The 25,188-nt window shown below is 31.7% G+C and overlaps 2 protein-coding genes across 3 annotated transcripts; one reads left to right on the forward strand and one right to left on the reverse strand.

Annotated features, from left to right (window-relative positions):
- Positions 1-931: 931 nt before the first annotated feature.
- LOC115881500 (ubiquitin-fold modifier-conjugating enzyme 1) lies at positions 932-2,488 on the reverse strand. The gene is made up of 4 exons (XM_030899001.1): positions 2,336-2,488; positions 2,117-2,248; positions 1,891-2,058; positions 932-1,086 (listed from the first exon to the last, which is right to left on the reverse strand). The coding sequence occupies exons 1-4, from the start codon at positions 2,456-2,458 to the stop codon at positions 1,000-1,002; spliced, it is 510 nt and encodes a 169-aa protein (XP_030754861.1). The 5' UTR covers positions 2,459-2,488; the 3' UTR covers positions 932-999.
- Positions 2,489-2,774: 286 nt separating this feature from the next.
- Positions 2,775-24,900, forward strand: LOC115881498 (protein PAT1 homolog 1). Of its 2 annotated transcripts, none has more exons than XM_030898999.1 (15): positions 2,775-2,926; positions 3,246-3,420; positions 3,479-3,657; positions 3,712-3,853; positions 3,910-3,989; positions 4,647-4,677; positions 4,737-4,885; positions 10,316-10,521; positions 10,588-10,729; positions 10,790-10,975; positions 11,059-11,279; positions 12,283-12,457; positions 12,527-12,684; positions 19,218-19,356; positions 23,172-24,900. In XM_030898999.1, the coding sequence occupies exons 1-15, from the start codon at positions 2,870-2,872 to the stop codon at positions 23,436-23,438; spliced, it is 2,307 nt and encodes a 768-aa protein (XP_030754859.1). In that variant the 5' UTR covers positions 2,775-2,869; the 3' UTR covers positions 23,439-24,900. The 2 variants fall into 2 exon arrangements, with proteins under 2 accessions (XP_030754859.1, XP_030754860.1); XM_030899000.1 differs by having other exon boundaries at positions 2,776-2,926; positions 3,249-3,420.
- Positions 24,901-25,188: the final 288 nt, after the last annotated feature.

Consider the following 25,188-nt stretch of genomic DNA (forward strand, 5'->3'; position numbering starts at 1 on the left):
TCGTTTGTCCTTTGGTAATAATAATTAAATATATCTAAATAACTTTGTATATCCATATTATTTTTTTGGATATCAACTTAAATTTTTTCAGTGTACCCAATGTGCACCTACCCCAGCATATCCTTCAGATGTATGACGAGATATAACTTTCAAAATGGGGAACACATAATTGATCTTAAGATCACGGTGATTAAGTTCCCCCTCCTATACAATCTACATCTACATCGTAGATTAAGTAACTTAAGTAACCAAACCAAACCAAACCTACAATCTACAATGTAAGGAAAACGACAGATTTGTTGTAAAACTGAATAATCCTGTCATTTCTCTAGACAGAAGACCGTTGGTAAAGGTACTTCAAGTAAAACTTTTCTTCGTCTTCACACAAGGTTTTAATTGATATATTTTGACTGAACAGAAGACTGACAGGTAAATCGTTATGTGTGAACGGGGCTTCAAAAATATAAAATATATTTACCAATATAATTTAATTATTGCAAAAGATGCCACAACAATCAACAATAGCCATTTATAACTAATGGTATTATAATAATATATTATTTATATATGAGTAATATCATATGATCTTTAAAAAACTTGTCAGAGTATGTTATCTCCACACATAAATCTTTAAAAATGATATGCCATTTATTATTATACACCCCTATGGGCATAAATACTTTCATTTCTGTATTCTGAAATTCTTATATACCCATTGAAATTATGAAGGTATATCAAAGTATATACAATGATTTTTTCTTGGTGTTGAAAGTGATGGTTTCATAATTTTATCATCACACATAATACAAGACTTAATACAAGATCTTTATGTGAATTTTTACTTGCTATACTCTTGTTTTGTCTATAAATTTGTTAAGTTTAAATAAAGTCAACCAATTCTATTGTAATAAAAAATATATATATTAATATATGGAATAAAATGTACAAAATAAAAATTAATTAAGCAAATTTAATATTAAATATATTATTTATTTCTTTTTATGTTTTGGTGTCTTCTTTTTCTTTATAATGTATTACTCCTTTTGCAATAAGATCAGGAATTTCCACTGCCAGCCAAGGACCAAGCTATAAAAAATACAATTACTTTATTGAAGGGGCAAAATTAAATAGTAGATTTAATTAGCAGATTTAATTTATCCTAGATAGGAAGTTTATTTGTTTCAATACCATGTATAATATGTATATATTTGTTTCTCACATTCACACAAAAATATCAATAGAAATCATTATTTAAATATAACGGTAAATCTATTTAAACATTATTAAGTTTCCAGTTTATCTGATATTACTTTAATTCAGGAACAAATTTAAAATCCTTAAAATATTCTTATAACCTAATCCATTTTAATTAACATAAAATTTGATTTACGTATGTCCTTCATTACAAGTAAAACTGGGGTTACCAGATAAAAACTTGTCCACCCCAGGCAAGCCTTCCCGAAAATCTAGACAAAATCGGGACGTCATAATTTTTTAGCGAAGTAGCATTTTTTAAATTGCCTAGTAATTGGTGACTTCCTACTGATATGAGTTCTTATTTTTAATTTATTTATAAAATAAGAGCAAAAATATATTTATAACTTTCAAAATTTAAAACTTACATAGTAAAACCCTGTAAAACAATGAATTTACACTGCTGCATTTTCAACTATTTTTTAATTAACTAAATTTATTAAAACTAATATATTATTTAGCATTACTGCGAAATTTTTAATGGAACATTAAATTCCGGACGGTAATGAAAAATCCACCTGAACCCAACTGGATGTAGTAAAAATCTGGACATGTCCGGGTTAATCCGGACGTCTGGTAACCCTAAGTACAACATTTTTACTTGCATTTTTACTGGAATAACTTAAAACTACTTACTCCCAATGCCATGGCATGCCCAATTCCAAATTTAGGCACGTTCCTTGCCCATAAAGGTTTAAAATGGTCACTTAAGCATATTTTGCCTCCACGATACATTTTTGCTGTTTTACCATCTAGTTCAGGTAAAGCAATCTCAGGAGCTGTTGTTGGATACGTTACAGGAATCTAAAAACTCTCACTATAACATACAGTTGTGCAATTTACCTATATTTAAGAAACTTACATCAAATTCTACATCAAACTCGTATTTTAATAATTCATGTATGAACCAACATTTCCCAAACCACTTTGTGCCTTCTTTGTTTGACTCTAACCGAAACCAGTCATTATCTGCTGCTTTATTAGTTTGTACATACTAAAATGAGTGAAAATATATGTATAACATATGTAAACAGATGGTTTTAATTTAAACGTTTAATTATATCAGATATTAATTACATGCCTGTATAAGGGATTGGTATTCTTCCTTAAGTCTTTCTACCCATAGTTCCTTATCTCTGGGGCCCGCTTTTGTTTTTAAAAGAGGGATATTGCTTAAAGCCTTACGTGTACCTTCGTCTACCATTTTCCAAATTTAACCTTACTTTTAAACGTCAGTGTCTAATTTTTCATATGGGATGTGTCTAACGTCCGTTCCGCGGATATTTATAAAAAGTGATCCATGTACAATTATACTTCTATTTATTCACCATTTATTTTGAGGAATTAGAGCCTAATTAAATGTAGTAATTGATATGCAATAAAACTATTTCTTTAACTATTCATAAATTTACTTGAGTCAACTTTGAGATGCTTTGAGATTATATTATGTGAAATAAAAATAACTTTGCGAATGTCGTTTAATAAACACTACAGTTTAGTACCAACTTTTTTTGTTTTTATGTGTTGGCAACGAACATATGGAAATTGACAAAAACCAGAAATTGTTTTATGCAAAAGTATAAAATGATAATATTAAAAAATATTCAAAAATCCAATGGCAAATTCGTTTTTTGATTTTGACGCTTCGTTAAAAGGAGGCTTAGGCTTGAGGGTAAGTAAGAATTAACTTTTTGTTTGGTAATTTAATCACCATTTCGATAGCGGCTTCCTGAACCCCAATTGTAGTTTTACGTATACCTAATTATTTTTGTTAATATCTCGAACACAGTACAATAAGTATTTAATTAGAGGTCAGGTATTTTCAAAAATATCCAAGAAGTTCTTTTTAATATATTTGCTTTTTATCACTTTAACCTTTCTTCTGCTTTACAAGTACATTGAAATGTGCTGTTTATGCATATTCAGAACTTTGTCATTGCCTTTAATAGTTTTATTATTGTGATAAGATATTCTAATAGAGAGTTATTTAGAAGGGCGCAAGTATTCTACCAGACGACGACGACGATGATTGCTATGATAATGAAGAAGAATATGATGCATTAAATGATGAGACTTTCGGTGCATGTGATCCTTCCGATGATTGGGAGCAACAGCATGAACAGTTTGCTGAATTCCAAGAGAGTTCCAAGCATTCTGAACACATTGGTATATAAATTTAATGTTAATTAAACAAGTATGTTTTTATTTTTATCTCTTTTTTTAGAAAACTCAATATCGCAGTTAGTTTTGAACGATTCATCATCTGATGATGAGAAGAGTATTGAACCTTTATCTTTTCCATCAAACTCTTCGGTTTGGGCGTACACACCCACCCATAAAAATGGTGATATATTCAACTCTACTTCTGTACTTTCATCGCTGCAGAAAGCTTCCAAGTCATTTGTATGTTTCTAAAAAATTATTGTTTAATTTAACACTAACTGTTAATAATTTCAGATTGAGTCACACACCGACAATGCGCCTCTTTTAAATGTAAATAATGCTCTCCCTGGGAAAATATGTACTGTCGAGGAGTTAGAAAAAAACTTATTAAAAAATTCACAAACAGCAAATGTTTATCGTCAATCTCCTCAACATGGTAAGATTTTTTTTGGTCTGTTAATAGTTTTTAAAATAATAATGTTTTTCTTGCAGTTCAACAAGCACAATTTCAGCAACCAAGACCCATGTTACCAATGCCACAACATCCTCCTCCATACCATCCAATGCTACAGGTAAAACTTTGGCTCAAGTTTCGTTTACTTGAAATCAGTTATGTAAGAAATATTTGTTTATTTAGTTGCCTTGGAATGAATAATTTTCAGTTTTTTATCTTTAGAATAGCTGAAACTAGTTACATGAAAACAAGTTTCCCTTTTTCATTTTAGAAATTGTTCTAAACATAAGACACGCAAAGAATTTCTTTCGGAAATGTATCATTTTCATTTATTGATAAAATATTGTAAAATATAGCAAGATTTGAAAAGTACTCGGCAATTGGAATTCGTAAACAGATGGGTTTTAGCTTACAGCGTGTTTTGATTGCTTTGGTTAAGTTGTTTGGGTTTCTTGGTTCACTTTTCTTTTTTTTTTTTTTTTTGGTACGGTATTGATGTCTAAATTACAGTATCTACTAGGTTAAGTTCATCTAAGTGTTTAGAATGTAAAGCAGAAATACATTTTCATGTAACTGATTTCAGTTATTCTAAAGTCGGAAAAAAAATAATGATGCATTTCCGCAGAGAAATTTTTATAATTTTGTGTTTGGAGAGGCTTCTGTATACTGGATGTTTTGTTGCTTTTTTTATAAGTGATTTCAAGTAAAAAAAAACTTCACCCAAAACTTTTTGTATGAATTATATATCATAGGATATAACGTTTTATGTTTTTAGCATCCCAATGCCAGATTACCACCTCCGATGAGTAAGTTCCTGAATTAAGATAATATTTAAGTTAGATACATATTGTGTTATTTGTCTTAGATATGCCACCACCAGGTATGAGGCATCTACCGCCACATCCTCTTATGGGTACTGCACTGAGAATGATACCTCCACATCTTCCTCCTCATCCGCACATGATGCCTCCAAACGGTACTCCCAGACCTCCAGGATTTTTATATCCTTTACCGGTAAGCTTTTAAATTTACCCCTTATTCTGTGGCGGCTCATGAGTCCTGAAGGAGGACGGGCACAGCGTCCACAAGAAAAAACTTATCTACCATTTGTAGTACATAAATTCAATCCTTCTAATTTTAGTGCTGGAAATGGCCATTATTTGATTGTTGCACTAAATTATATATTTACTGATCTGATTTCTTTTTTTATATCTTGGCGGTTGGGTGGGCACGTACCCCTGTGCCCTTTAGGACCAGCCGCCACTGCCTTTGTTTAGGTTTAAGTATGTAAGTTTATTTAGGTTAAGGTCTGTCCAAAGAGAGGATCCATGACAGTCACAGTGACAGTTGTCGGTCGTTTAAATTCACAGGTAAATTGTATTTTCTGTCATTTTTTGGATGTCGTCTGTCGAAATCTTCTCTGTCTTGTTGAGCTCGTTAGAGCAAGAGTATTCAGATAATTATTTCTTTGTAATATACAGAAATAAAATGTGGGAAAAAAGAGAATGTGCTCCTCTTTGTAGATATCTCGATAAATAAGAACTAATGCAAAACATTAATAGTTCACTTAAACAACTAGACGCGCTTTTCCCAGTGTTATCGCGTTGTCGCATGCTAAATTATAAATACTATAATGAAAATAATATTTTTTGTTAAATCCTTACGAAATAAATAATCTAAGAACACTTGTTTGCGCTTCGACAATGGCCAATCGATTTTCGCAGTTCTAATAAATAGTGTGTGACGATAAGCAATGAATACAATAAGTTGACAAATTATATAAACTTGATACATAAACTTTGAAATTTTATCTTCTAATCACAGTACGCCTATTCATCACGCCTATTCATAATCAGCCTGTCTACTTACGATCACTTGCATGGAAATCATGATACATACCTAGATATTGGCTTATCTAATGTAACAATAAGGGTTCTCAGCTCCATTGAAACTTCGTTTAATAAAAATCAATCAAGACTGCTGCTGTAACTACTGGCATGTAGGCGAGAATAACCACGGTAGTAAACCAAGCGATGATAACCAGCTGGTTCTGAATAAGTTGTAGAACTTTAACAATAATTCATTCTTAACTATTTTTAGTGTTGTTTTTATCACCCTTTAGTTTATTATTGTATTAAAAATTTCAAATATGCCACTGTATTAGTTTTTATCTACAAAAAAAAGACGAATAGTTCAGAAAGAATTAAAATATCAATAATGCAGTGGCATGCAGTGAAAATCCAAGCAGGGTGGGCAAAAATCGTTAAAATAATAGCGTAAGTAATTAATTAAATAATCAGTATAATTATTTTTCGCTGTAAATTGGAGGAAACAAATTCAGATTTAGCATCGCTGCGCAGAACAGCGGTTGATGCTGACGAAATCAAGTGCCTTACTTCCTTGTTATTTATCTTTCTTACACATTGTTGGTCTCTCAGACATTGCGGTTAGCAGAGTACGTGGAAGATTCTCAATGACGCAGCCTTTAATTTCGCGTCTTTATGTGGAATATTTTATGGGAATTTTGCAATAACGGCGGTAGGCTGAAAATGATTTAAATATATCTTAGATAATCTCTTAGAATAAAAATTTGATAAAAATGTTTATTGCGAATATTTGTTAGATTAGTAATTAGTAATGGTTTTGTCTGGGGTAGGCAACGCTTTTTTTCCTACATTATATGCACGCCACTGCAGCAGTAATATTAGTAATCCGGTATTCATAGTTTATCAAATCTGCATTTAAATTTATAGGTTTGTTCCAACCAGCATTTCGGGATCATTTCGAAATCGTACTCGAATCGGTTTTCTTGCACTTTGTTAGTATGCGCGCAGTGGTGGATACAGAGGGCCCCCCCCCTAAAATCTGTAAATTGTGTTCACTATTAGGCTTTTGGGTTAAAAATGGCGCCCTAAAGAGCATGTTCTCCATTACTTTTTTATTTTGATCCCCCCTAAAATAAATTCCTGTATCCGCTCATGCATGCGCGGACGTCGAATAATTTCGTGACGGTGCAAAAAGTATCATCGTTGGAACGCTTTGTGGATTGTTTTCGGGACTGTCAAAAGTGTCAAGCGTGCGTGTATTCGATCGGTTTTTTTTGTTTTTGTTTAGAATTTCATAACATAACCCTATTATTTTTGTTTGTAATTTGCAATAATAATAATTATTATTCTTGAAATGGAGAATCAGAATCCAGTAATTGTTGGTAAGTGTTGTTTCAACTGTACTCACTAACTCACTTACCTATCCTCTCTTTTATGATCCTGTTATGCGTAGTTTCCTGTTACTTCATTGCAGTAGTAATCTTTGAACATTATTTTATAAATAAAAAATTAATTAAAATTTCCGAACAATTTACTCCACACAAACTCACAAGCAAAACTATAACGCGCACGTATTCGAATTCGTAAAAAATAACCAAGACAGAAGCATCAGCTGGACGCCGGACCAGAATCAGCTGTTAAAAATCGATAATCCCTGCTAATATGCTTTAATGCGCAAGTCAACCCAAACAGTTCTCAATTTGGACCATGTACCGAAATTACCGTTCTGAAATCGTAATTAAACAATCCCAAGGTAGGTTGGTACGCAAATAGGATCGTCCGATAACCGTCAAATCTCGGTTGGAACATATTTGAATTATGCGCACGAGCGTGATCGTTCGGTGACGGTTCTGCGGCGGGTTGGAACAAACCTTATGAGACATTTTTCAAGAAGTTATAAATAAATTATGCCGATTTGTCTAGTGTTTATACTTCACAATTGAAACAAAATCTAAATGTTGAAATTAGTATTGTTTCAACACGTTTTGAGTCTGACTACATTTTGCGATTTATATTGTTTATTGTGGAGTTTATTACTCGGTATTTTTAGAAACAAATAATTTATCATAAATAAACAGTTATTAACTCGAAATTATACTTTTAGTTGTGTTGATGCGAATTAATCGAAATATAATTTTCTTTGGTAGGCATTCGTTTGGTTCATAGGTTTGAATTTTTAGAAAATTTAGTAAACAGTGTAAGTAAAAAATTTTTATGTCGCATGTCTGTTCTGTTTTCCGATAAAATAAATCACATAAAACGAAAATTAACTTGATAACTCTAACTCTAAATGTTTTTTGTTAAACTTATAGTTTTCTTCTGTTACTGTTTTTATGTTTAGTTTTTTGAAATTTGTCATACTTTAGGTCCAGTAGCCCTCAACATCTGTGTTTGATCTGCAATTATAGTTTTCAAGTTATGTTGATTACATGTCTAAAAAATTGGGGAAAAAGATATATGTTATTTTAATTGAATATCGAGTTATTGTTATTCAAAACTTTAAAATTTTCTATACAGAATTGAGAAGAGGAACACTTATAATGACATTTTCTAACAAAAAAGTGCGGATCGTCCATAAATAACACGAATAACACCAAAAACAAACCCCCCAAAAAGAATGTTGTAACCAATGCAATCAAAACTCAGTTACGGCCGACGTTTTTACCATTGTGATCCTCTTCTCAACCTTTAACACAGATCAAAATATAATATCTATTCTTATCAACTTAATATCGCTACCCCTATTTTTCAAAATTAATAAGAAAGTATAAATAAAACAAAATCCGGATTTTCAACATTTCATTGTTACCGCCAGCGATACAAGGCGATATGCGCAGACGCGAGCAAAAGACAAATAAACTAATTCTTTGTCACTCTTATTAAACTTAATAGAGAAAACTTATATATAATAGAGAAAATAATACAACCAGTAAAACACATTCTCTCTCATCTGTCATAATTATCGCATACATCAGCATACATTGACAACTTATCGTAAATTTAACCTAAAAATAATAATTTTAAGTATCAATAGTGAAGTGATCTCAAACATTTAGAAGACGATCCGTACTTAAAACGTTAAAATATTAATTGTAGAACATATTAATATCAAATTTACATCAATAACTTCAAGATTGACGATATACCTAAAAGGTACCAGAGCCGAGTTATTTTTCAATATGGCCAAGAAAAGTTGTAGCTGTGGTTGTAGTAGACGACTGGGGAATGACAATCAATGAGGGTGATAATTTTGGCGACGTCAAGCCCTAGACGTCGGTTGATTCTTACTATACCTTCCATTTCCATTCGATATCCATTCCATATCCGTTACTTAATTTTATTGTATTGGCGTTATACGTAAGCTTCCGTTCCGTATCAGTTCCATACTTTTGTACTACTTATATCATTATGTACAATTTATATCATTACGAAAGTTTTATTTTAAAAATTTGTATCTTTTGAAAAAGGTAATAGATTTTTTATCAGCAAAATTTTAACAGAACTGGTACAAATGTAAGAACTTGACACTTGACAACGCTGTTTCCGAAACGCTTCAGTCCATCCGCCAAAAAAATGTATGGAAGAAAAGGATATGGAACGGAAGGGATAGTGTGCATTGTCCCATTCATTTACATGATATAATATTTTATGTAAACGGAAGGGAGCTGATATGGGAGGTATAGTGAGAACCAACCTTTAATTGGGCCTATACTCTTCTTTATAGAACCGATTTGAAGCGGACCCACACCGTTCTTGAGTTCGGCCATATGGAATCCACCATTTCAGACCCATTTCACTTCAGATTCGCGATTAGCGACCCAAAATACTCACATATACTGATTTTGTTCGGATCCGTGTTTTTTTTTTAAATTTGCGTCGGCCATTATTGATCCGTTATTTTGAATTTTCCGTGCGATTTTGGAAATTCGCATCAGCCATATTGGAAAGGCCATTTTAGCATTTAGAAAAAATATGACACATACTAGCCCAATTATGATGGGTGTTTTGAGTTTATCAGGCCCATTTACATTAGGTTATATAGTGTTATACATAAGAAAATACATTTTTGATTTTTTCCTACTACATTTTCCTGAAATTTTACGGATTTTCACCAATTTTTAAGGTTAGAAAAAGGATTCGTGCTCAGCGTCGAAAAATATTATAATAAATGATAGGTCTGGTAAAAATGTACATTTTGTTACTCAGTAGTTTTATACATGTATGGACAAAAAGTTATTACTTTTCAAACCAGTTAAAAAATATGTGAGTGGTCTACAAGTAGCAGTCATATTGACATGGAAATCAAATTGCTCATGTCAAAAAACTCCCAGACACCAATTTTCATCCAAATATTGACGATACTTTAAAAATTATTTGGAAAAAATCGAAATAACAATGAAACTTCTACACCCTGTATATCGAAAATAAGCATTTTAGGACATACATTTATACGAACTTTTTTTACTTATTTTAATCTGCAGAATATGCTACCGAAGTTTCCAGAATACAGTCGGGACCACCATTAGTGTATATTATTAAACACTAATCTCTTAATTTTCTTATGTATATTCTTCGTAGTCGTTGACTTTTTTTTTTAATTATATTTTCTAATCGCCAGGTTAACCATCGTTTTGGTTTTCCACCTCCACCTTATAACCCGGGGCCTGTAGGGCCGAACCAAAGTAAAGGCGTACCTCCCAGGGGACCATATCCTAACAACATGCAAGTTATGCAACCACCTCCGCAACAACAACCACCACAACAACAGTTCTCACCCCAGCGTCAGCAACAGCATCGTGTAAGACAAGACAGTGGAAATTTCAGGTTAAAAAATTCTAATTTAACTGAGTGAATGATGTTCTAAAGGATTTTTTTCTTTTTTAATTGCAGAGGGAACTTTAGAGAACAAGAAGGTTACAACAGAGATGAATACGCTGGTCTTATGACGGCAAAAGATAAACAATGGTTGTTAAATATTCAGTTGCTGCAACTGAATACTGGAACACCATATTTTGATGATTATTATTATACCGTAAGGTTTACATTATTTAATTATTGTTTTTTGTATATAATCTATTGTATTTATTTATAGATATATAAAGAGAGACAATCTAGAAGCAACAAAGAGAATAATCAGCATTATAACGAGAGGGAGCGAAATGGAAGATTCCAAAATAATAGTGGAAGACAGAGAAGGAATAGTGACAGACAAGAAAATACTTTGACCCCTAGAGTTTATACACCTTTGCAGTTTGAAAATTCATTAGGGAAACTACAGGTAAGGGTTGGTTCAAACAAAAAAACGGATTTCTTATTTGTGTAATCATGTATAACTGGTTTTGTTGTTTTTTTTTATTGTAGTGTGGTTCAGTAACAGCTCCGAGAAAAATTATAGACATGGACATTGTAACTCCGGAGAAAGACCAAGATCTTCCTCAACCTACCAAAGATTCGAGGAAAACCAAGCAATTGCTTCTTGAATTGGAAGCGCTGTATTCGCTTCTTTTGAAAGCTGAAGATATTAAAAATCCAATGTTTATCAGTAACATGGAAAAATGGAGGGAGATGAAACAAAAACAAAGGTATAAACAAATACAATATCTTTTTTCTTGTATTTGTAATATTTATATTCAAATCGTTTTTATGGATAAATTATGTTTGCTGCATTAACTACACGTAATTTGAGTCACATCGCACGAATGTTTGTCATCTCGGCGCACTCAGTTATTAAATGTTTCGGTGTTTCCTCATTTTTCCCATTTTCCATTGAGGAGACTGTCCTGTTAAAAACCCCGTGACAATCCGCAGATTGTTCTTATTTAATCAAGGAAAATCTTTAAATTTTGTCGGGCACAAGCCCTAAGAAATTTTTATAAATAGATTATATCAAGTATAGTTAAATTCATAGTTATTTTTCTATTAACTTATTAGAACTTTTCTGTGGTCAATTGCTCAGACTTTTTTAAGAAGCTTAAACATTTTACCTAAGTTTTTAGATATTGTGAACGGTCTTATGTTGACTGAGAATTATTTATTAAGTTTTTTAACCGAAACGCTTCAATTACAAAAAAAATATTTGTTGGTTCATTTGAACTACTCAAGCAAATATTCGATCATTTAGCTTGAATTTTTGTATTTTTTAAATATTTTGTATAATGTTTTAATTAATATTCTTAAATTGCACATTTTTAAGTATTAACTGTCAAAAAATAGTAGGTTATTAGTAAATAATAAATAATTTTTAAAGTTTTTATTCCATACTTCTCTAATGTTAAAGAATATCAAACTGTTGCATTGTAAAATAACAAAAAATCTTGCTGGTTCATTTGAACTACTCATAAAAATATTTTATTTTGATATATGATTAAATATTTATCAATTGTCAATAATTATTTATAATCTGATTGAACCAATTGTAGTAGGCAATGGTATTAGAGACATGTATTTGTCTTATATTATTCTACTATAAAAACTCCTACATTATAAAATTGCAAATAAATTGTCCTTGGTTCATTTGAACTACTAGCATTCAATAAATATGTAATTTATTTTGTGTTCTTATTATTAAAATGACGACATTTTTAGGCTGAGAGAATTGGAACAAGCTCCCACTCCAGAACAAAAACAAGAAGTACTACGTCTATTCAAGCTGGAGAGTGAACCAGTTGAAGAACACCAGTACGACTATATTGTTAAAATCGTCAATGGATGGCTTCAAGACGAAAAGTTCGCCAGTTTTCTCAACATCCGAAAAGGAAAGGTAACTGAAAATACATGTTTTCTTTGTTAAACATAATTTATTAATTTAAAATGCATTTTTTTAACTTAGATACTCCTATTACGACTATTACCTCACTTGAATTGTGACGCATTTTCTACGCACCTGGTAGAAATATGGAGTAAAGTCCTTCTTAGTTTACCGATAATTGGACGTAGGGATACTGCAGGTGACAATATTTTACCAAGATTCTATCCATATTTTAAAAGGTATGTCAATTTCGTAATAGTTTATGTTATTTAGAATTAGAATGACCATAGTCTTTCTAGCGAGTGAATATTTGAGTTACCCAAGAGAATACAAAAAAAAAATATTTACTTTTGAATTAAAATTATCGGCAGCTGTGTCTTTTATATTCTTTTGCTGTAGAGACTATAGTTATAACGAGAGTTACAATAATTATCAGCGACTAAAATCTATCCAAGGAGAGAAGAGATCATTCAAACCTTTGAATAAGAAGACTAAGGAAGGAGCATAATGCTATCCATGTATTCATGCATGGTGGGCGGAAAAAGCGCAATAAAAGCACTCTAGGGTGGGGATCCTTGGCAGTTCTGTTTGACGATTCATTTGACACATTTGAATTTGATTTGATATTTTGTGGATTTGTCAGTCTTTACGCTTTTAGCTTATTTTATGTTATTTATTATAGTTATCTACTACTGTTAGTTGTATAAAGGTAGTAAATCTAGATGGAAATTGTGGCAGAACTTAAATTAACAGTGACACTATCGCGATTTATCGAAAAAGACTCTAAAATAGTTGGTTGTGGTTTGGTTTGGTTTGCGTCGTATAAGCGTGCGGTAGATCTCGGCAAAAATTGCGTGAAATAATGGAACAACTTTTCGCTAGTAAGTCACTATATAATATACATACGTGTAGTAAACCGATCATTTATGAAATTCACTTAAATTAACTAAATTATATATTTTTCTTGCATTTTAGCTTTTATTTATTACTTGTCAAAGATTAGATGTCAAAGAATTTAGATACGTTAATTTGACTTACCTGCTTCAGTAGCGTATCGGATGTTTGTGTTAATAAATACTTATTATAACTTATCTATTTTTTATTAGAATTATATATTTTTTTTATAACAATTTTAATAACTACCAACATTTATTCATAACGTAACATAAAACAACAAATTATTGAGTCTACCCCACGTCTACCCTACATCATAGTTTTACATTTTTTAAATAAAATTAGAACGACACTGATAAACCGGAATTTAAGTCGGCCATATTTGAGGCCCATCGCGGTGTACCTAAGATTTTTGATATGCTCCTTCCTTAGTCTTCTTATTCAAAGATTCAAACAGTAATTTAATATAAATTTACTAATTTGATGTGAAAGTTTCGGATGTCATTGTACAGGGTGTTTCAAAAAAACATGTACCATCTCGTGTAGAAATAAGACTTATTTTTTATATCAACTTAGGTCCGATTCTGTTTTGTTTTTTTATTTAGCGTTTCGAATGAAATTTTGAGGGCAAAACTATAAATGCGACATAATTTAATGCTAAAAAAATGTCGAAACATTGATATACCAGGGACATATGGGTTGTCACTGGAATATTTTCTATATTCCATTTCTCTGAAACATGTACGCCACTGACTTTTCGACCAAATTTCAAGAGTTAACTTTTAATTGTCTCTTAATCTTATTTTTACGTAAGGAATCTCTCCACGAGAAATGGCATTTATTATTTGAAACACCCCGTATAATATAGTAACAAACATATCAAAATGAACATCATAGTGATGGATATTTTTTTATATTTCGGGTCGAATACTTTGACTTTTTTTACCATCTTTCTTTAAATTACTATAATCTCTAAAATTAAAATATACTCTGTTCATTACACCAAACATCAACAATAAACCTGACACCAAATTGAATTGCATTTTTGCCAAAAACATCTTGACGATTAAATCAACAATACTAGGCGTCCAAAAACACACAAAAACTAAAATACAATTATTGAGAGACTTGCAATTCTGATTTTTTAATTGTAGAAGTTTGGAGAAAAATACTGCCACAAAAAATATCAGTATAAAAGTTAAAAAATCGTAGGCTTTTAAAAAGGTATTTTCTTTTAAACAACTTGTCGTGGAATTTGAAATCGTATTGTTTAAAAACGGAGTGATAAACAAATATTGACCTTTTACTGCATTTTTTGTCTTTTGATTCTGTTTGAATTTGTCAATTACGTCATAAACCCTTAACAGGATATTTTCAGTCTCGTTTGATTGGCCGGAATCGTTTTGTTTGAAAATATTTTTGACAAAACCGTCAGTTTGGGCATCGGGTCTGGTAAAATTGAAATTTGAAAAGACATCAAATGGAAAATTGTCTATATCGACATGACTACTATTCTCATTGAGATTCACAATAAAGTAAAGAATGGCAATGAGTATTTGAGGTAGCAAAATCGTTATTAAACCTTCAGTTATTAGAGTAGATTTTTTTGGATCCTTTTTATTTTCTGTTATTGGTGTGGATGTAGTTGGAGTTGTTTTCACAACAAAAGGGTCGAAATTTGAAGATGATGCTTTTTCGGTTGGGGCATCTTCCTTGTTTTCGTTAATAGATGTCTCTGGAGAAATACTTTGACAAGTTATCACTAAAGATATGACGCAGCTGATAAATGAGTAAACTAAAATAGAAACACATACTGTTAATAGTAAACATATACAGGGTGCTACAAATTCGAGGTACGAACATTTGTATCTCGGTAACAAAGTTGCGCTTTGGGATGTTCACTAAGATGCCATCAGAAAAGTTTTCAAAATTTTAAGAATTGCTGAGTTTTTTGGAAAAAACGTTTTTTTTTTGAAATCAATTTTATTTCTTCCTGTCGTTACTTTTTAGAAAATCAAAAAACTAATTGCACACTCTCATAGCCACTTTATTAAGGCTATCTGATAGTATTTTTAGATTTTCAAATTAGCTGATAATTTGTGAGATACAGAGGCCGACTTAATTTTTTTAAATACGGACCTGCATTTTTTATTTGAGTTTTTGAAAGAACTCGGTCTCCTGAATACAATGATTTGCCACACTTTATACTTTGTTTGTTTCGGATATTTGAACACAATTTATTTAAACTAATTTCAAATCCGGCTCTGTTTTTTTAAATATTTAATCTATTCATCGTTACAATATTGGTAAGCCTTCAAACTTAACAATGACGTGGGGTAAAACATTGAATACGGAAAATCAAATGCAATAAAAAAATCCAAACCAAATCAATATTTTCAACATTTACAATAAGGAGTACAAAATGCATTCGAGAGTATAAGATGAAAATATATTCAAAGAACTATAAATAAAATTGCGCGAATAATAAATTTGTGCAATAGGAAGGGCGGTAACCCTTTCAAACATGTAGAGCATTAGAAACAAGTTTGTAGAAGTTGATTTATTTATAATAACTACGATTAATATTATGCATATTATTACATGGTACAGAAATTTCAAATTCACAATAGAACAAAAGTTAAAAATAATATCTTTAAATTGCTGACTTGGATATTATTTATTTGAATCTTTCAATCGACTCAATTTTCCTTATTCAATGTTAATTAGGGCTGATCAATATTGTTACGATGAATATAATCAGATTAAATAATTTAAAATACCAGATTCGGACTTGAAATTATTTTAAATAATAATTAAATAGTTTTGTTGTTGTTAAGGTACCCAAAACAAAAAAAAAGTATAGAGTGTGGCATATCATTGTACTCAGGAGACCGAGTTCTTTCAAAACCTGGAATAAAAAATACAGATCCGTATTTAAAAAAATTAAGTTGGCCTCTGTATCTCGCAAATTATCAGCTTATTTGAAAATCTAAAAATACCAAACCAAACCAAATACCATCAGATAGCCCTAATAAAGTCGTTTTGAGAATGTGTAATTGGTTTTTGATTTTCTAAAAAGTAACGACAGGAAAAAATCAAATTGATTTTCAAAAAAATCCGTTTTTTCCAAAAAACTTTTTTGATGGCATTTTGATAAACATCCCAAAGCGCAACTTTGCCCCAATTTAACCATCTTTGTATCTATTACGGTTTCCGAGATACTAATGCTCGTACATCGAATTTGTAGCACCCTGTATATTTGATACCAGTTAAACTTTTAGTTGCGTAATCGAGGGCGCCTTTTTTAAATTCATTGTTGCCAATCATGGACATATTCGACACCGGGCTGACTAACTGGAATTTAAATTTCCCGCTGGGGATTCAGGTGGTAGCTCTACTGTAAAAAATGTCAAGTTGCTACATTTATTTATTTATTTCCTGACGTTGTCATTCGTTTTGACACTTTAGTTTTGTATTACGAGTTTCTATGAATTGTGATACTTTCAACTTTCAAATAATGAATAATATTCAAAAAAATTTACAAGCAGACTTCGCAGTCGAACATTGTTCTTTTTAGAACCTCCTTTAATGCGAAGTGTACAAGATAGCTTAACCGTCGTAAATAAGTCATCGCAACTTTATCAGAATATTTTGAACGGGAAATCGGTAATAATGGCCCTTTATGTCCCTTAAGTGCTGTTAAGAACGTGAGTTTTGTTGATGTAAATAATAACTGTTTATATATTTATAATTAATTTTGTTATTAATAATTTTGTTCTCTAAAATATTTTGATTAAAAGAAAATATAACTGGGCAACGCTGTACCGGTCAAGCTTAATCACGTGACTAAAAGTTTATTTGATATGAACTACTCTTATATGTAAAAAAGTTTTTCAGTTTTATTTGTTTAACATCTCTCGGTATGAAATGTTATTTTTTCTTACCTAGAAGAGCATGGTAAAAGAAAAGTATCTTGAAACAATCTTCTTTTTCCACTATTGAATAATAATCCTCCTCCAGTTCTAATTTTCTAAAAGATCTAAGTTTTTCTTTTGTAGAATTTTGAAGTCTCTTCTTTAAGGCCATTTGGACTAAGTTATGGTAACTTATTAAAAAATCCTGTTGAAAGTTCTTTATTTTGTTTTCTCTAGTGTCTTCTATTTCATTTTCGGTCTAAATATAAAAACCCTTTTACTGTTTACAACATTCGTTACTTCTACAACATTTTTGTTTACTGCCTCGCAAATAGGTGTTACAAATTTATGACACATTTTAAGATTTGCAATGACAGAAAATGCACAACTTAATGTACAGGGTGTACATTAAGTTAAGTCGAAAATCAGGAATCAGGGTGTTCCTTTTAAAATAGTGAAGTAAAAATACAGCATCTAGATTTGTCTCACCCTTTATACCGGGTACGTCTCAAAAGTGGTTCACCCCTGTAACTTTTTTATTTTTTCAAATAAAAGAACGAAACTTGGTATATTTTAGTATATCGTCGGTGAAATGTATTTTGAGAAAAGAAACGGTATAAAAAAATATGTACACATGTAGCAAGTATATTAATGCGTTAATATGATTAAGAGATAACAATAATATTGGTTGAGGTGGGGGCTATGACGTTTCACTGACGATATGACATAAATTAGGACTGATTGTTCGAGCCAAATTGTCGTTATGAACCGCATGTTGCAATTTCAAATAAACCTTAGTCGAAAATGTCAAAAATTGCCATATTATGTCATTCTATTCAGAGTGTCATTTTCTATCGAATAAAGTAACAAAATACCGAGGGTGCCATTTAAAAATCAAAAGTTATAGTCATTTCCGATGAAACAGGAAGTGACGAAAAACAATTGAATACGTCAATCAATCCTAGTTTATGTCATATACTAACATACCAGATCTCGATTTTTTATCTGAGAAAAATATAAAAAGTTATAGAGGTGAGCCACTTTTGAGACGCACCCGGTATAGAGAGCGAAATATAATTATTTGGTATTATCAGTTTTACAAAATATACTGTTATAAAACACTTCAAGTTAAAGAATTTGTACTTAGAAATGGTAATATTTAAAAAATTTCTCCGTAGAGATTACTCCGTAACGGTATTTTTGGTATGTTAACTTTATGCCAAACTCAATTATATAATCTACAACATTAGTATGAAGACTAGTTTAATTCACCCTGTATATTTACAAAAAAATAATTGTAAAATGTGCACTGGCCATTGTGGACGTACTTTGTGTAACAAAATAAAGTAAAAATCTAAATCAGGAAATGTAAGATAAGAATATTGTTAAAACAACGTTCACCCTGTGTAACAATTTATTATATCTTTTATAGAATCTTAAGTTTTCATTAAAAAATCAGATTATATTATTATAAATTTGTTTTGTACTTACCTCGGGATAAAAAGCAGGAACTCCGGTATCTACATAGGACGTGTCATTTATAATAGCTAGATCGTCGATGTTATTTTCAATAAATTTGTTTATAGGGACCTTCTTCGACAGAACGATCGCACTATACAAATAAAAAGTTCCCAGGAGTATAGTGGACATACCGTTGCAAATTTTTCCCCATCCTATAGCATTTTCACTACCCTTGGACCAGTAAATTATATAAGCTACACTAATTAACCCTACTGGTATTAAAACACTTGCGACGAAAGCGTATATTTCAAACATATTTAAGTTTTTCTTTAACGAGAATAAAAATGAAATGAAACAATCAATGCCCATATGTTTATTTCTCGTCAATCATGTGGGTCAAAAAGATAAAATATATTTTACAGTAGTAACTGTATTTCATTTTATAAGGGCTCAATAATTAATGAGTGTAGAGTGATAAATAATTAGGAACTGTTTTTTTACAGATATGTACAGAATTGTACATTCTCAGATGTACTAGATATTGTTGCCGGGTTAGTTGAAGTGGTAAAACAGGAGAATAGCAGAAGTACTCCTTTAAGTCATGTTGGGAAAGCTCCATTATATTTCGTAATTCTTAACAAGGTAAGTCTAATAAATACTATTAATTTTTGTTACCGTCCTTTAGTATTTTTTTCTAAGAATAAATACGAGGGTAATCTGAAAAGTTTTGGGCTTTAATTATGGAGGTAAGGAGAAATATCTTCGTGCATTGAAAAGTGGTCATAAAAGAGGGAAGATGGCGGTGCTGTAGCAAAAACCTAAAATTTAAAATATGCGCTGAAAATTTTTAGAACAGGAAATGATTCAAAAGAGATAAATATTTGACGTGAAGGTGCGGGTTTCAAAAAAATACAAATTTTATTTTCATATAGAGGTGGGAATTCTAGTTCCTTGGGAGGAACTAGTTCCTTAGTTCTAGTTCCTCCAAAGGAATGGTTCCTTGAACTAGGTCTTTAGTTCACAATAGTTCCCGACTAACATTGACATCCCCCTTGCTTGCTAATGCGTTTCGTTGTCAGTCAGAACTATTCACAGTATGATCTGTATAATTTTTATATTGTACGGAGATATAACGAGACGTGTAATTGTGTATGTTAAAAACATATAGGTAAGTTTTATTGCAGATAAAAAAATAAAAAAGAAACTCAAATCAGAGTTTAAAAAACTATATGACAAATCAATTGGAGCAAATATTACAAAAATTTTACGAAAAATTGCATTTTTCCTCACTTCAAGTTCGAATAAAAGCGAATAGAAGCGAAAAAAATTGAAGCTTGTCTAAAAATTCAGAATATCTACTTCGTTTTATAAGATATTTCTTAATTTTAGGGACCTAAAGTGAAACATTTCCATAAAATATTTAAAAAAACAAACTAAAAATCAAAAACAGTATCCACGACAATTTTCTGTGGTAATTACGCCGGCTGTGGCAATAGACAAGGCCGAATCCATCGTCGTCGCCTTGTATTATATCTCGGATCTGCCGACTGAATAGATTCCCGTGAACTAGTCTTTTAATTAGTTCCTCTGTCCGGATCCGATAACATACGGCTGGCACTCCCCACGCCTGCCTAGCATCAATCGCGCTGGCTGATCCATACGTAAACTAATGTTTTATTTAGTTCCTCTAGTTCCTTTAGGTCCGGATCCGATAACATACAGCTGGCACTCCCCACTCCTGCCTAGCATCGATCGCGCTGTCCCGATCCGTACGTACCTAAACTAGTAGTCTACTAGTAAACTAGTCTTTTATTTAGTTCCTCTAGGTCCGGATCCGATAACGTACGGCTGGCTCTCTTCACTCCCGCCTACCATCGGGCTACGCGCGCTGGCTAATCCGCCACCGTCGCATATTATTATATTATCAGTCACAGTCTCCATCCCGGAATAGGTCCTGAGGAACTAGTTCTTTGAGAAACCAGGAACTAATTCCTTTCATTCCGGGGTCGGAATAGTTCATTGGAACTAGTTCGTTCATGAACTACACACCTTTTATTTTCATATCACATGAAATAAATTATCGATTTTTATTCAACAGCAATAGACTGGGCCTCTAATATATAAAAATAATTGTTTTATATTCTAAAAAATAAAAACAAAGTGTTTTTGGGTGATGTTTGGTTATGTTACTTTTATTCTCTTATCTATGGTTACTTTTCATTTTTCAGATTTATGCGTCATTAGCGCCATTGTGGTCAAGTCCCATAAGATATATTTCTCCTCGTCTCTACACTCCATAGCTTTAATATGAAATTAGGTTAAAAGGGAAAAAATTACTATTTGTTATGATTTTTTTGGCACACCCAGACAAACTGTCATAAAATTTAATTATAGAATGATAGAATGGTCAGTCAACGTTCAACGTTACGTCATATATAGTCAACTCTCTCAATCACTTGACAACCAGATGAAAGAGGTTGGTGACATCATTACAGCATTTCGTAAATTACTTCATATTGTTTTTTTGTAATTGCCATAGTCATTTGATTTGGGGTTATACTTTTGTTGACGGACATCGATCAATGTCAAAATTAAATTTTTTTTAAGAAAATTATTAAAATCGAAATTATTTTTTTGCAATTTCGAACTTATACCGGGTGCGTCTCAAAAATGGCTCACCCCTATAACTTTTTTATTTTTTAAAAAACGAGATTTGGTATGTTAGTATATGACAGAAATTAGGATTATCAATTATTTTCGGTCACTTCCTGTTTCACCGGAAATGACTACAACTTTTGATTTTTAAATGGTACCACCGGTATTTGTTTTTACTTTTTTCAATAGAAAATGGCACTCTGAATAGAATGACATATCATATGTCAACTTTTGACATATGCGTTTAAAACAAAATTGAATTTTAAATTTCAATCTAGAGTGCCATAGCTTTGTTCAAAACACTAATTTGTAATCAAGGACCATTGGAAAATAGATTTGATCTTCTAATGGTTTGGTTTGGTTTGGACGTTTAGACTTGAGCACGCACGAGCTGAGCGTGCGGGCACGGCATTCGTTCGCACTCTCGGCTCTGTTCAAATTAAAAACTTATTTTTCGACGAACAAAGTGATCCATTTGTGTGCGCACAGCAGAGCTGTGTTGGCGAAAATAATGGACGACCAAGAAATAGTCGAGGCTGCAGTCATTGTTATGCACAGCTTAATTATAAAAAAGGAGAAAAATCGAAAACATCGTCGCTGGTGGCAAACCGAAATTTTTAGAAATCGATATAATTTGCTGCAACAACTTAGTGTCTGAGGAGGGCTATGATCATTTCAAAAACTTTACAAGAATGACCAGACCCGACTGAATATACCAAGAATGTTTAACATTCCATAATATAGGCAACTTTTCATATTCTTCAATTAATAATAACGATTGATAATAATAACAATTAATTGATCCACTCCATAATTTTAATAAAGAAAACGAAAAAAAATCACACACACACGCAAGAACGCAGACAAAACAAATTGCCGGTGCAAACTGAGCGTTCGCGCACATATAAAATCCATTTGAGCACGGACCAAAAAGATGGACACCAGACGTCTCACGTTCGCGGCTGCTCGCGCACAGACAGATTCAGAGTGAGCGTGCGCGCACAGCCGTTTACATTTGATCATTCGCGGAGGATCAGTGCGACCATAATTTTTTTTTATGTCTTGTCCTGGCCAGTTAAAAGATGCCCAAATCGTATTTTTAATCATATCTCAATTCTTTCAAATGGAACTAGGGTAGCTCATTAGCATATTTGGAAAAAGCATTTTTTTACGAATAATTTGGTACCACTCACTTGATATTTTGAGTCAAATTGTCCTTATGAACCACATGTTACAATTTCAAATAAACCATATGCTGACATATGATATAATAATCAGAGTGTCATTTTCTATCAAATAAAGAAGAAATATACCGAGGGTGCCATTTAAAAATCAAGAGTTGTAGTAATTTCCGGTTAAACAGGAAGTGACCAAAAACAACTGAATACGTCAATCAGTCCTAATTTATATCATATACTAACATACCAAATCTCGTTTTTTTATCTGAAAAAAATAAAAAAAGTTATATAGGAATGAGCCATTTTTGAGACGCACCCAGCATAACATTAAAGATGGTATAGCCCTTAATTCTTTACATAAATATATTTTTTATTCGTTCAATTTAGCTGAAAAAAACTGCTACTGAAACACAATCAAAATGAATAAATGCCGAAAAAAACGGAACTCGCTCAATCAGAGTAATATAGGAATATACCTAAAATTTTCTAAACAATATGAACTGATCTCAGACACACCCTAAAACTCATATTTGACAAATAATGATTACTTAACGGTGAACGATGGCTGAACAGTCTGTATATTAAGTATGCATTACAAAAGTATTAAATAAACACGATTTTCAGTTTGGGGTTTCGGCCCTAGTGGTGCTGTTCATGCGTTGCGAATACTTGTTTTCGACTGACACCGTCACGGAGAGGCAACAAGCCGATTGGTCGGCTTTCCTGGCGTCATGGGCCAAACACACGGACACCGTGAGCAAAGTGGCGGTACCTATAGAGGTTATACCCTCGCAGGTATTCGCCAAGCACGTCAACAGATTCTCCGATTTGACACTGGACAAAAAATCGCTCCTGAAAAAATACTTCGTAGATATACCCGTTGCGGATTAATTATATTGTTTGTTATTTTTTTCGATAAGATGTTTTAACATTGTAAACCGAGGGGCTTAAATAAGCACGTAAACAATTTCATTTTACCGGATGCTTTTTTGGACTATTTCTTTTTAAAATATTCGTTTATTTTTGTTATTGCTTGTTATGTATGTTGAAACAACTGTCGATTCGATGTGTATCGCCTTTATTTTTTATAGGATGCCTTTATTTTTATCATGTTCTTAATGTTTTTCTTACCGGATAAACTACATTATGATGATATATATACGTATGTATGTTTTAGATTTATTTTATCGTTTATTGAAGCCTGCCCTAATGTTATATTGAGTGAAAGAAAATTATAGCAATACTTTGACGTAATTGTTTCGAATAATATTGCTTTCACCGTTGCTTTATTTCAGATTGGCACAACAAAAAATCTAGTTTTTCTTTCAAGAAAAAAATCTATTTTCCATTGCATACTTTAAATTACAGAATAAAGGAGATGTAGGAGTTGAGCCTTCTGATCTCACCTTATATTTCTTATAATATCTAAAAGGATATACAATATACAAAATACTTTACGATAAAAAAAACGGAGTCCCAATGCTCTTTGAAATGACAATTATTGATAACTTCTATCAGGCCTATTACCCCTAGTGTAGTAATTTATTAATGAGACATAAAACTATTTTCAAAAAATATAATTTTGAAAACAGAATTGTCTTGAAACGTTTTTCTTTTTTTTAAATACTAATTTTTGACGAATTTTTATGTATATTTTTATTAAGATATAGGGATCAGCCCGAGAAAAATTATTAATTTCGATTTTAATTTCAAAAGCCACTGTGACGCCTTATTTTCGATAATTTATTTGTAAAAAATATCCTTACGCTCATAAAATAATGTATATATTATTAGTAGTTTAGTAAAATATTAGAGTATAGATTATTCTATTGGAGTTAAATAACTAAATTTTTTAAACAAAGACTATATTACTTAGGAAAATGATGTCACATTAGGTCAAGAAAAAATATGTCTACCTTATTCTGTGATTTAATATTAATGACGTGCGAAAAAATAATGAAAATTTTATTTTACCCTGTTTTTTTACTGTACAATTATTTTAAATGTAGATATTACTGAAAATGTGATTTATCTTAAAAAAATAATTTTTTAAAAGTTGCCCTTTTCACACGTTAGGCGTTTTATTATTGATTTTTAAACTTAAGGCTTTCTGACCTTAGCTGCGACGTGTGAATCGGGCTTAAAAAACAAGCCCGACGCGTAAAAGTATTTGTTTCTAGTAGCGCTGTTGGGCTCGCAAGATGTTATCACTTTATGTAATAAGATTATGTAATTTTTTATGTCAGATATCGAAATATGTTGGAAAGATATCGTTACTAAATGCTTTTTTCAAATAATTATTTAGTAATTATTATTGTCAAGATGGATTAATAAAAACTACGTTTAGATTTTATCTGTATTTTTTTCCTTATTAATATTATGTACCGTGCTGGCAACTGTTACTTTTGGGTCGGCATTTGCATGTGTGGAAGTAAATCGCATAGGGATCTTATTAAGTCGGAGTGAGAGAAATGCGACGGTGTGCTGTTGCGACGTTGCCGGTACGCCTTTCCCTATCAAGTAAAAAAATCACGATCGCAAACCGCTTATTTTTAAAAGACTTTTTTTCAAGAGATAACTAGATAAAATCATTAGACATGTTTCTGAGCATCTGAAATGGAATTATAAGGATATCGTTAGG

This window comes from Sitophilus oryzae, unplaced genomic scaffold (assembly GCF_002938485.1).
Source record: "Sitophilus oryzae breed Bouriz unplaced genomic scaffold, Soryzae_2.0 scaffold_172_pilon_pilon, whole genome shotgun sequence".
NCBI classification, from domain to species: Eukaryota; Metazoa; Arthropoda; class Insecta; order Coleoptera; family Curculionidae; genus Sitophilus; species Sitophilus oryzae.